This window comes from Trametes versicolor, assembly GCF_000271585.1.
Source record: "Trametes versicolor FP-101664 SS1 unplaced genomic scaffold TRAVEscaffold_4, whole genome shotgun sequence".
NCBI classification, from domain to species: Eukaryota; Fungi; Basidiomycota; class Agaricomycetes; order Polyporales; family Polyporaceae; genus Trametes; species Trametes versicolor.
In genome coordinates this window covers 2,539,689-2,551,986 of record NW_007360324.1, presented here as the reverse complement: position 1 = coordinate 2,551,986, position 12,298 = coordinate 2,539,689, and the positions used below count along the sequence as shown (strand labels likewise).

The 12,298-nt window shown below is 58.6% G+C and overlaps 6 protein-coding genes across 6 annotated transcripts; 3 read left to right on the top strand and 3 right to left on the bottom strand.

Moving 5' to 3' along the window:
• Positions 1-34: 34 nt before the first annotated feature.
• Positions 35-2,757, bottom strand: TRAVEDRAFT_46094 (uncharacterized protein; the record flags this gene model as incomplete). The annotated part of the gene is made up of 5 exons (XM_008038167.1): positions 35-131; positions 186-567; positions 2,465-2,531; positions 2,599-2,667; positions 2,737-2,757. The coding sequence occupies 5 exons, from the start codon at positions 2,755-2,757 to the stop codon at positions 35-37; spliced, it is 636 nt and encodes a 211-aa protein (XP_008036358.1).
• A 384-nt stretch (positions 2,758-3,141) lies between these two features.
• On the top strand, positions 3,142-5,240 carry TRAVEDRAFT_119192 (histone acetyltransferase type B; the record flags this gene model as incomplete). Its single annotated transcript, XM_008038814.1, has 7 exons — positions 3,142-3,208; positions 3,271-3,347; positions 3,398-3,448; positions 3,499-3,813; positions 4,265-4,849; positions 4,965-5,081; positions 5,136-5,240. The coding sequence occupies 7 exons, from the start codon at positions 3,142-3,144 to the stop codon at positions 5,238-5,240; spliced, it is 1,317 nt and encodes a 438-aa protein (XP_008037005.1).
• A 1,105-nt stretch (positions 5,241-6,345) lies between these two features.
• On the top strand, positions 6,346-7,097 carry TRAVEDRAFT_119769 (uncharacterized protein; the record flags this gene model as incomplete). The annotated part of the gene is made up of 3 exons (XM_008038813.1): positions 6,346-6,626; positions 6,702-6,771; positions 6,843-7,097. The coding sequence occupies 3 exons, from the start codon at positions 6,346-6,348 to the stop codon at positions 7,095-7,097; spliced, it is 606 nt and encodes a 201-aa protein (XP_008037004.1).
• Positions 7,098-7,817: 720 nt separating this feature from the next.
• Positions 7,818-9,587, top strand: TRAVEDRAFT_46091 (uncharacterized protein; the record flags this gene model as incomplete). The annotated part of the gene is made up of 1 exon (XM_008038166.1): positions 7,818-9,587. One exon carries the CDS (start codon positions 7,818-7,820, stop codon positions 9,585-9,587), a length of 1,770 nt encoding a protein of 589 aa, XP_008036357.1.
• Positions 9,588-9,622: 35 nt separating this feature from the next.
• Positions 9,623-10,237, bottom strand: TRAVEDRAFT_28303 (uncharacterized protein). Its single transcript, XM_008037957.1, has one exon. It carries the CDS (start codon positions 10,180-10,182, stop codon positions 9,784-9,786), a length of 399 nt encoding a protein of 132 aa, XP_008036148.1. The 5' UTR covers positions 10,183-10,237; the 3' UTR covers positions 9,623-9,783.
• Positions 10,238-11,329: 1,092 nt separating this feature from the next.
• On the bottom strand, positions 11,330-12,108 carry TRAVEDRAFT_28302 (uncharacterized protein; the record flags this gene model as incomplete). The annotated part of the gene is made up of 3 exons (XM_008037956.1): positions 12,037-12,108; positions 11,604-11,969; positions 11,330-11,544 (listed from the first exon to the last, which is right to left on the bottom strand). Coding segments are annotated over exons 2-3 (392 nt in total), but the record flags the coding sequence as incomplete, so codon positions are not given.
• Between the last annotated feature and the right edge of the window lie 190 nt (positions 12,109-12,298).

Here is a 12,298-nt window from a genome sequence, read left to right as displayed (position 1 = left end):
AGCATCTAGTCCGCCTCGCATCCTTGGCGGGTACTCACGTTGCATCAGAGTCGAAGGCTAGGTCAAGTCGCGGCTCAGGGTCCCAGGTCGTGATTTCGCAGGTCGCGGTAGGCCCACCAGACTCCTCCGCCCTGCCTCGGATCGCGTCAGTGGACACACCAATGACAGCGGCGCCCCGTACTCACACGAGCAACGTCAAAGGATGGCCAGGCCCCGCGTACGACATGCGCATGCCTGTGCCTTTGCCAGGGGCAAACCACTGGTCGAGGCGCGCGTTTCCTCCCGCGTCCCCTGCGTCCGCCCTCCCCTTGCCCTTCCTATCCGCGCGACCACCGCCGCCGTCGGAGTCCTCCCCGTCCTCGCGTGTTTTCTTCTTCTTCTGTGAAGTGCTAGAGGCACCCGCTGTGCCGAACACGTTGAGGCAGTCCATAAGGGTGCCGAGAGGGATGTCGAACGCCGTTGTGGTCACTTCGTCGTCATCGTCGTCCTGGGACGGCTGTGAGGGCCGTGCGGCATCAGGGTTGTAGACGAACTCGTCGAAGACGTGGCTGAAGACAAAGGCAGTCGCTGCGGGACATAGGGTCAGCGTTACGTTGCGTGAGAGGCGTGCACAACACGACGGATATAACGCGATCAGCAGGGACCCGTGGGGCGAGACCGGCGGACATTCATAAAGACTCTCATCACCGTGCGCCGCGCAATCGGCGCACAGCTCGCGCGCAGACGCACATGTTATCGTGAAGGGTTCTCCCATAGGCGCGAAGCACCGAAGATGCATTCATCCGCGCTTCGCCCGGTGGGAAACGTACGTTCGCGAACCCGTCGGGCGCGTCCGAGCGAAGGTTTCCCTATGACGCCAACGCCCAGGCTGCGCGGCCCAGCCACGTCCCGCCCGAAGCGCAAGGCCCCATGGACAATGTAATGGAACCCCGGAATAGCTTTGCACCTGATAGGGCCGGGAACACTTTACGTGTGAGTTTGCGGGGAAGAGATGAAGCAGATCAAGTCCAAAGGCGCATAATGAACGTGGACGGCCGTCTGCGTCCGCATATCACGCTCGAGCGTCCCACACGCTGTCAGACAGAGCGTTGGCCGACAAGTAGGCCCTCTGTGACCTCGCGCGCGTGACGATAGCTCTCAGGCTGCTGGGTCTGATGACTAGAAGCGAACCCCAAACGCGGACCAACAATCGCGTAGGGCCGCGCGAGTTCTTAGTATGTACAAAGAGGCTCTCGGGCCGTTCGAATGAATGTGCAATGAATGTGCTTCACAGAACGGCTGTTTAGCCGGCAGATCCACGACAGAACGCTACGATCCCAACCGTCGCGGGAAGTATAAACATCCAGGAAGGAGGTGCTCCGTCGCAGGGTTCGTAACAAATGATCAGTCCGTGTTGTGAGGCAAATTCACGATGCTGGCCTCTTAGAGCGTTGGTGAGAGACATGAGGACCGCCCAAGCGACCTCAGCCATTAGCTAGGAGTCACTTGTTCGGCCCCGTATTGTCGCGCAACGCCTCGCAAACGAGGGAATAGAAAACGGCCCATACATCGTTTCTTCACACCACGAGTAAGGGCGCCGGCTAACCGCAAGGAAATGCAAAGGAAATGCAAGATTTTGCGCGCGCCTACGCTCAAACAAGCGAAGATCATATGTTTCTGGCACTCGCTATCACGTCGATGAGCCCTTCACGAAATTCACAGATAGTCTTTCATACTCAGAATTGGCACAGGCGCATCACTTGAAGCATTGTAGACAGAGACGTGGGCATGTACGCTGCTTGGAGGTGTGCACGAGCCGAGTGCTCGTATATGCTATCAGTTAACCCTCTCAGCGCTCTATGCGGCGACCTAAAGGTGGATCGGGTACTTGTATCGCAACGTTGCCGTGGTCAAACACCCATTTCCCTTGAAGCAGGCGTACAAGCTCTGCGACGAGGAAAGAGATGTCTGGCCAAGACGGCAGCGTTGCATAATGCTACCCACGCACCAGCAAGGTGTTGCACCCAGAATCGAACAAGCTGGCTATGGGCATTGAAACGCCTGGCCACACACGCGCATTTTACGTAGTAGGTGGATGGGTGTATACACCTATCTGGAAACGAACGACCAGTTTCCGGGTCAATCGATTTCAGTAGAAGCATGAACAACTCGCGAATACACGTGCAGGCCTAGCCCGGTGACTTGAGTGGCCGACCGAAGCCGTGGGCGGCTTGGAAGAACGCTCAGAAGCAGAAAGTCCGGTCCTTGGGCCTAAACGTTCAGCGGAGCATGGAGCACTGCAGCACAACTTGTTCAAGAAACGAGATGTTCTCCTTGGAAGCGATATTGCCGAGAAGATAGCGGCCGAATCGCGAAGCTCCGAGAATGTCTCCAGAAATGAAGTCCTCGCGTCCGGTGCCATCACGTTACGCATGCCCAAACGAGCCATCTGGTGCGATCCGTCGAGGGCGAAGGGAAGGCTCACCAGTGAGACATCTGGCCTCTTCGACGGTTACTGTGAAGCCGTCGGCGGTAATTGAGACGCTAGCACGCTGCGGGATCGAGAACGTCGAGGGGGAGATCAGCAACGCGCGAGATAAGGCAGAGGGAAGAGCTTACGTTGACGAAGTTGACGCCGCGCAGAAGGGCGGCGAAGTACCTGAAGTCGTGCACGGAAGCGGTGAGTACCTGGGAGCACGATTGGTCAGAGATCTTCTGGTGCTGGAATGGCCGCGTGTGCCGAGATGAGAGACGCACTCTGGGCTGCTCCTCCGCCATGGTAGGTTCTGGGGTGCAGGGCGTCCGTCCGCTGCAGAGCTTTGTCCTCGTCCGCCGCCGACGCGAGAAAGATGGGTGATGCGCTGTGGTGTTTGTGAGACAAAAAGTGCTTATCTCTGTCGGAGAGAGAACGGTCGGGGGCAGTAGGGGAGGGAAGCAGAGAAGTGTGAGAACGGGGTGTGGCCGTTGTGGCTGAGACGCGTGCCAGGGACGCGACGGACGCGCGGGGGTTGTCACGTCGCACGGTGTGACTGTGTGCGCGGTGTGACGTGACGTCCAAGATGAGGTCAAGATCTAGACCGAGAGCACCAGGGACGCGACTGCACTCGCCCTCCATTTCGCGCTCAGCGCTGCTTCCCATCTCTCTTCCCATCCACCACCACCATGGCCACTCCCGCTGCTGTCCAGCAGTGGACCACAGACGCGAACGAAGCCCTATCCCTCTCTCTCAGTGAGCAAACACCCGCCCCGTCGCGTAGGCACTGTGCTAACAGAGCTCGGTTGGCTGCCCAGTCCGCGCCCCAGAGGACAAAGCATCGCTATGGGCGAGGGAGGTTTATGAGGGCTTTCACCCAACATTCACGTACCCAGTGAGTCTAGACGAGCTGGTTGATAGCGCCTTCTCCAACGCGCCCTTCAGATATTCGGTGAGGAGGAGAAGATATATGGCTACAAGGATCTCGCGATGGAGGTACGTGCGCGCCGCTTGTCTGCACATATCTCGTACTCACTTATCCGCAGCTCAAGTTCGCATCTGGCTCCCTCGCGCACTATCTCAACGTGCAACACTCGGAGAAGCTGCCCTCAACGTCAACTGTGGACGACATCGAGGGCATGCTCTCCAAGTTCATACCCCCAGACTACTACACCGATGAGAAGAAGTTCCTAGAGCGCGTCGAGCACGATGCCCTGAACTTCAAGCCGTTTGGAAAGAAGATCTACTCGTACACCCGCGCTGCAACGACACTCACGAAGGGCAAGAATGTAGCTATACCGCAAGTCCTCAACCCAGAGGACGAGGAAACCGTGGATTTCGAGGTTTATCATGTGAGCAGTGTTTTCCTTGCTGCTGCACTCTGGGGAGTGGTCTGGTACGCAGAGTGATCCTACTGCATGGGCGTACAAGTACGCGGTCAGCCTGGGCACTGCAGGGGTGCACGCAAGTTGTATCCAGATGCAGCCGAGTGGCGCTGCGCACGCGTCGCATTGCTTCTATTGCGCCCAGGCAGTGTTAGACCCCCCGAACGGATGCTTCTAGCCCGGCGCACCCGCTATTTGCTTGCGCCCTGTTTGCAAGGCGTCTTGTGTCGCTCTGCATTGGAGCGTGAGAAGCTCTAGACCACTTGAGGCATACTCTCCTGCGTTGCCTGAGCTATGTTTCTCCGCCCGTCGCAGTCGCATGACGGAGGTATCTCGATCCGGCCCCCGTCCGTGCGGGTCCAGACATCATTTATGGGCCGATATCGGGACCTGGTTTGATCCAGAGAGCTGACCCAACGCCCAACAGAGCACTTGGTCAACACCCGGCTTCCGGGAGTTCCACAGACGAATGCAGCTATTCGTGCTGCTCTACATCGAGGGCGGGTCGTACATCAGTGAGACAGAAGACACCTGGGAGTTCGCCACCCTGTACGAGAAGCGGAGACGGCGGTCCGCGCCCGACGTCACGACGTACCACTTCGTCGGCTACTCGACGCTCTACCCCTTCTACTGTTTTCCCGAGCGCGTTCGGATGCGCATCTCCCAATTCCTCATCCTTCCACCGTACCAGCAAGACGGCCATGGGTCCGCGCTGTACACCGCGATCTACCAGCACGTGCTTGCGAGCCCAAGCATCGCGGAGCTCACCGTTGAGGACCCTGCGGAGGCCTTCGAGGACCTGCGGGACCGGAACGACCTGAAGATGCTCATCGCGAACGACAAGTTCATGCGCGAAGGGTTCGGGCCGGAGGCGGTGTCGACGAATGGCGGCAAAGTCCCTCGCACGAAACGGGGGAAGGCCCGGCCAATGCGCGCGGGCGCCGGCAAGATGGGCCCACCGGCGGAGCGCGCCTGGCTCGAGAAGTGGCGTACGGAGTTGAAGATCGCCGGGGTACGTTGCGTATCTGTGCCGTCTGTGACGGTGTTGCTAACGGACGATTTCTCCCTCCTGCTCCCGACTATCCATCGTCCTCGCATCCGGTTGTGGATTGTACGCGTGCTTGTAGCGGCAGTTCAATCGGCTCATCGAGATGCTCATCCTGAAGCACATGGACCCGGCGGACGAGCGCGCGCAACGTTCGTACCGGTTGCAAGTCAAGGAGCGGCTGTACCGCTTCAACTATGTGCGTAATTAATCTGCTTTCGTTTACCTATGCGAATGCTGACTTATTGAGCAGGAGATTCTCATGCAGCTGGACAAGCAAGACCGGCAGGCGAAGCTCGAGGAAACGTTCCAGAGCGTTGTCGCAGACTACAAGCGGATCCTCGGACACGTCCTCTGAGCAAGCCCGATACGCATATCCTAGCGGCGGACGGCGGTGGCGGTGACGAGGGCGGCGACTAGCCTTGGACTCGGATCGGAGGCTTGCACTTGCGTACCGGGACGCGTTGTATAAATATCGCTTGGCGGACTTCCCCGCCTCCGGACGAAGGCTTCCACGGACGCAGGCTACGATGGGACGCGGAGATTGTAGCGGCTTGCAGACCTGGAGCCGCGTGCGGAGGTGGGGAGGCATCTGGGTGTGTGTGAGATGGGGACTTTCTCATGGTTATGCATATGGATTGCGTCGCTGCGTCGGTGCGATTCAGGATTCGTTTTTTGTGAGTTGGAGCACGGTCTCGTATCAGTAATAGTAGCTAGTAGTATCATTATGTAGCACATCGCATGTTCTATCGCATCTTTCTGCATTCATCTCGCAGAGTCCGGGCGTCAGTCGGCGCTTCATTTCCACGGCGCGTATGGGCGTCTACAACTGCTCCGCTTTCTGCCTTCCACCACCAAGATTCCAGTCGCTGTCGCTCTTGCGTCTGGGAAACCAGGCCCTTCTGCTTCCCTCCATTTGTATGATCTTCACTGCGTCGTGTTGCGGAACTCGAGACTCAGTGTTTGAACCTTGGAGGCTTCCTAGTTTCGCCGGGTCTGGCCTCGCGACGGGATCGACATGACAGCCTCCTTGAGACGATCTCCGCATTCCACTGTGGCCCGACACTCTTCGAACGAAGATACGAAGTGCTCTCGACCTTCCGGTCCAGCTCATATATACGCACTATCGCTATCGCAAGCAAGTCGACTGCCGTATCCCTGTCGCTTCCCCGCGCTTCCTCGACGCGCGCGCGCCTGGCCGCCCTCACGAACTCCATGGTCTCCTAGGAATCCTGCACTCGCCGCAGCCCCGATCGCAATGCAGCCGCCGCCCACGGAACTAAGCCTAGACTGCCGCCTACGAACGTGTCTCCTACGATCAGCAAGCCGCTAACTCCCACCATACCCTCGTCATCCCTCGCACCCCCTTCCGCGCTTCACTCCGTACATGCATCGCACCCCCGCCATCCTACACTTCTCCATCTTCCCCGCCGCCCTCCCGCGCCCGCCCCTGCGCCATGTGCATGCGCCTCTACCTCGTCCCGAACGACCCGGAGCGCACGACGCTCGTCTCCGCGAACGGCGTCGCGCACTACAAGGTGTGCACCGCGAAAGCGCACCGCTTCGGGCCCTCGGTGCTCTCGATCCGGCGCTCGGCGGACGAGGAGGTGGACAGCGTCGTGGGGGAGGTCGAGTGGCGGCGCTTTGGGGCGCACCCGGTCGTGCGGAGCAATGTCTTCGACGGGACGCTGCAGGAGATGGAGGTGCGCAACTTCCTGTACAAGCTGGGGCACCACTTTACGCCGTGAGTATTTGTTTTGTGGATTTTGTCTGTGGCTGCGTGTGCGCACGGGGTATTGACGGAGAGTCGCGTGAGCAGGACCCGACGTTTTCTGGGCGACGACGGGAAGGAGTACCGGTGGAAGCCTTTCAAGAATATTGGGCACGTCGTACGTCCTGCGCCCTTCTCCCACCTTTCCTTTCCCCAGAGCCCCGTATTGAAGCCTAGTCTGCGCTGCAGCTTAGCCGTCTCGACACCGGCGCGGAGGTCGCGCGCTTCACGCAGGAGCCTGTTAGCGAGGGCTTCTTCCGCGGGGAGCGCAAGTGGTGCCTGCAGATCCAGCCGACGACGCTCGACATCGACATGGTCGTGCTGACGTTTATCATCATGGAGAAGCGCCGGCGGGACTGCGTCGCCGCGGAGGCGATGAAGGGGCCCCATGACGAGGACGTCCCCGAGGGCGGCGGGTGCGAGGCTGGCGCGGGGATGGGTTAGCTGGGGCTGCGCGCTATGTTTTGTTTGGGGCTCTTGGTTGGACTCGTCTCTCTTGGGTTGGACGCTGCTCTCTGGGTCTCTTTGTGCTGCTTTTGGACACTGGTCTCTTGCTCTGGGTCTGACATGCCTGTCTCGTTCGTTCGCCACCGCCCCGTGGAATGCGCTATCCCACTCGTGGCGTATCCTGACAGATGTATATTCGTCGCGGCAGGTTAGCTCAAACGTGCAATGTCTTTGCTGTGCTATGCATCTGTGCTTACTCTCAGTTCTGAATGCTTCGTAAAACGCGCAACGAGGTATCCGTGAACATTGTATTCAACACGGACAACAACGTGCACCGTCCTGGGCACAACTTAGGTCGCGCGGCGACGCAAGCCTTATACCATCTTCAGAAATTCAGGAATCTTAGTCGATGCATACATCGGCTATACGTTCCCAGCAACAAGACCGCCCGTACGGCCATAGTCGATACCATGGCGACTCGCATTTTGTGCTAAAGAACCACGTGGCGTAAAACTACGTACTCATCTTGTGCGTGCGAGTTGTCAGATTCTCAGCCTGTGGCACACTGGTAGCGCCACTCAAGCCATTCTTCCACTTCACCCGAATCCGCCACTCCAGCACACTGTCGTCAACCGCGCCGAGAGAGTACGCTTTCAGTCTACGCGTTGATTCCTTTCTTTGATAATAACTCACTCTGAATAAATTGCTTTCAGGACCATGGCTGCTCTTCCAGATTCCATCGAGCTGTCCGCCACTGACTCCTCGCCTTCCATCGGTCGAACGATCGTGTTGCGGGACCTGCGACGCCTCGACCCGTCCTCCATCCCTGCCGAGGTTCTCCGCTCAACCGTGGACGAGCACTTGGCGCTACTTCAAGGATCAGTGCAAGCAATACAGGACGTCGTCGTCCACTTGCGATACCTCCGCAACACTAAAGCCCCTATCAACCGCCTCCCTTCAGAGGTCCTCGTCCATGTATTCTTCCATTCCGTATCCACCTCCCCCAACGAGCACGATCTGGTGAACGCCACTCATGTATGCAAGTGGTGGCGTGAGGTCGCACTGGACTATTCCTGGCTTTGGTCTACACTCTCTGTCACTACTCTCGACAAGGCGACTACTTTTCTTCAACGTGCGAAAGACAATCTCATCGCCATTGTCATTCGTGACCGTGTGGTCGTCCACTTGTTTACGCCAACGCTGCTATGCCTCATCCCACGGCTTCTGTGGCTCGTCGTCGAGGCTCAGGATACAGTATCAATCATTCCGATCGTGAAGGCCCTCGCTACCTCGGCCGCTCCCTACCTGGAGACTTTCCGCGTCGTAGGAAACTACAATCACGATGGCGAACGTGAAGCAGCCTATCGGTTCAACACACAAAGCATGCTAGAACTTCGGTCAAGCGACCCGATGTCGGTGAATGCGGTGCCCCAGGCCCCGAAACTTCGACATCTGTGTCTAAGCCCTGTCATGCCCCCGTGGGGCTGTCACATCTATTCGAACCTCTCTGTTCTCGAGCTCGGGTGCCCACTTTCACGGCTGCAGATAAGCGAGCTGGCGTTCCTGAGGATCCTACGACATTGTCCCACACTGGAGCGCCTCAACCTCGAGATACAACTCGTCGCTCCCTTTGTCCTACCCGAGGATCCACAACCGATCGTCAGGCTCCCTATGCTGTCCCAAATCACATTTCACGGCTTCCCGCATGCACACGTCGCGAAGCTCCTCACTCGCCTCGTCCTCCCTGCGACCACGCGCTACGAGATCTTTGGGAGCGCTGTGGATGTTTTTGGGCAACAGCTCGGTCCCCTCGAGCCCTCCACTCGTCTGGCCGACTTGAAGGATTTCCGCATGGCCGAGGTTCTCGTAGGACACCCAGGCGCTCGCGACATACTATGCTATTTCTTCCAATCGGCGACACTCGGCCCCGCAGATCCGCTCATGACCCTGTACATGCCCGACACGCTTGGACGTCACGGCACAGTGCCCGCCGTCCACCTCGGCATTCCCGGATCCATCGACGTCCTCATGCTCCGCGGCTGTGAGAAGGGGATACTGGAGAGATATGTTGACCTCGACTGGATCCCCGTCTTCCAGTCACTCGTGTACCTGCGCGTCCTCCATCTCATGGACATCGGCAGTGCTCAGGCTCTCCTGTACCTGCTGAACGGCCTCGGCCCTCTTGCGGTGAACCACGACTGGGAGCGTTACGGCGACTCGCCCGGCTCCGGTTGGCCGTGTCCGGAGCTGGAAGCTCTCGAGCTTGTCGGCGTCACACTCTCGGGCAAGGTCGAGGCGATCATCATCGAGTGGCTGCGTGTCCGTGCAGATGCCGGCATTGCCCTCAGCACGGTGACGCTCGCACGGGTGGACAGGCCATCCGGCTCATTCCTTCGAAACCTTCAGAAGTTGGGCGTCGCTGTCCACGTCATGGACTCTCCCCCGGAGTGGTATGCAGACACGAAGACCTTTACTGGTGAATTCTAACGAAACGGCATGTGCTAGGAGATAATGGTGACATGTTGATTTGCAGATGGCTCGCCGTTCGGACGGGATGTAAGGCGTTCAACGCCCCCGGTGCGGTATAGTGCACTGTATGCATAATATGTACATGTACATTGCACAAGCGTATATAGCGAGATATCCAGATCTGATGCAAGCCCCGTAAAGAATAGAATGTAATTCACCAGTGGATGCCAGTCCAAAAGACATCCAGCTCATCGTAAAAATCCATCGGAATTTCGTTCTCCCGTGGCACGCACATCGGCGGACCGGCTGTCTTCCACTTCCAGTGTCGCTCCTGCATACGCACCCGCGCGAACATCGGGATCAGGCGCTCAACCATCCGCCACCGCTTGTGGTAGATGCGCGCGATGGACGACCACCCAAGATCTCCATTGGTAGTGTCCTCGTCTTCACCATCCTCGTCGTCCGTATCGTCGCCATCCCCGTCCATCAGATCTATCCAGCCGCTCCTGAGTGAGTCCATGTCCGACATCCAGTCAGAGAGAAACGCCGCCACCGCATAAGGGTCCTCGATTGGGGACAGTCCGACGTCAAGCCTGTTGATATTTACTGGCATCGGTGCGCCGTGCGGCCCACTGGGGCGGGTTTCCAAGAGCGCAGGCGGGACAGCTTTCAGACTTGCATTGAGCTCGACCTGGAGGACGCGGAGTTCGGGACAGCGCCGCGTGAGCGCGATGAGCCCAAAGAGCGTCGCGCGCGGCTTGCGCCACACATCTGCGCTGTCGGCGTTTTTGGTACCCGGCGGTAGGACCTCCTGTACAATCCGTCCAGGGCTGGAGTGGCTTGTGCCTCCATCCGCGACGTGCCAGTTGTTCTCCGTGAGATCGCCTTCAGCGAGCAGGCCCCAGGGGTCGTCGAATCCTAATTTGAGGACGTTGAGAGCCGGCCAGGCCTTAGCGCACGCCTCCAGAAGCGCATCGTCGACGTCGAACGGGCAGATGATATCCAAGACGACTTCGTACAGCCAGGGCATGGTGAACAGCGGCTCCAGCGTCGCTCTGTCTATGGGCTGCGGTGGGGGCTTGCGATTTGTGGAGGGCAGCCGTGCGGCGCCGGTGACGGTGCCAGATGGCACAACACTGGCTGTCACACAGAGCTTTTTGAGAGTCTTTGCGCTCCGAAGGCCCGCGATGGCGGCGAGGAGGGGGTCAAGTTCGTCGCGCGGAGTATCGTGCTCGCCGTTGATCATCAGCTCGGTGAGATAAGGCGACTCGACGAAGCGCAGAAGAGTCGTGGCTAGCGCGAATGTTGGCGTCGTGAGACCCAGGTTGCGCAAGGCGGGGAAGGACGGGTGCTGGGCGAGTGATGCCGCAAGGTCCGCCCAGCCTTCCGAACGGCCCAATTCGCAGTCTAGCTCGCGCAAGCCCGGTAGTCTAGCGAGGTGTCCGAAAGCGGCAGGGTCTAGTAGTAGCGCCGAGCAGTTGGGCAGCTGCAGCGACACTAGATGGTCGAAAACGCATACGGCGCTCGCCACAGAAGCGGCCATCGTGGCACTGCTGTTGAGGTCTGTCCAGATATAGAACCCCTGCAGTCGGGGTTTGATGTCGGCGAGTTTATGCAGCATCTGCACGAAGGCCTTCTGTTCTGTGCGCGTAGGTCGCTTCGCGTTCCCCGAGAGGTTGGACCTGAGGAAGCCACAGATGTGCAAGGCCCAAAGCTTAGGGCTGAACATAATGTGGAAGGATCGGAAAAACTCTAGAGACATGGTCTCCGGACGCTGGTAGTAGATCTTCTCCACGTTGGGCAAGAGCGTGCGGGTGCCACCCAGGATCTCTGCCAGCGTGTCGTATGCTTCTGGGCTAGCGTTGATGAACCTGACGCGAGTCGAGACGTGCGCAGCAGAGTAGACCGCGCGGACTCGCCGAGCGTACGCGAAGAATCGCTCGAGCTGTGACTCCGACGGGGTGCCTTTGAATTGCTATCCCGAGCCGGAAGGTTAGCTAGAATAAAGAGAATTGTTCGGAGAAATCGACTCGCTAATTGCCTCTCGCCTTCGAATACTTCCCCCTGATGGTAGGCCTCCTCGTCTAGTGTGAAGAAGAGGACTGCAATGTCGGGAATAGTGTGCCATAGGACGTTCATTGCGGGCTCGAGAAAAAGGCGGGCGGTTACTGCAAGAGCGGCGACCGTTCGGGAGCCTATGTGCCGAAAACCCTGATCCGTCTGGTCGAGTGGCAAGCATAGAAGTTCACGACAGATCTCCTGGAGTACCGTCGGGGGGAATCGGTGGGTGGCGCTCGTCGTAGACATCGTGCTCCCTCTATGTTGGTTCATGGAGGGGGATGTTAGTTTTCAGGCGGTCGAAGAGCCACCACGGCGCACAAACACGTTTTGATGATTAACCTTTCAAGAAACAATGCAGATTGTAAATCATATGTAGTCAATCTGTAGCCGTCGCGTTACTACTCACAGAGCTGCTGGTGATATACGCCCACCTAGGACGTCTAAGGTGGGCTGAGGAGACAGCTCGCGCGGGAGCGCGGCGCCCCAGTCGCGACCAGGAAGAAAGGAGGAGAGAGGAGGAACCGGGCGGGCGCCTTGCTGCCAGGCCTCCGCCCACGTGGAAGGCACTCACTCACTCCTGCGCGCGTGGCATGCATCGTGCTCACTCTCTCTCTGGCGACCGGTGACCTGGGCGACAAATTGTACGAGTAACTGTTCCGTTTCTACGC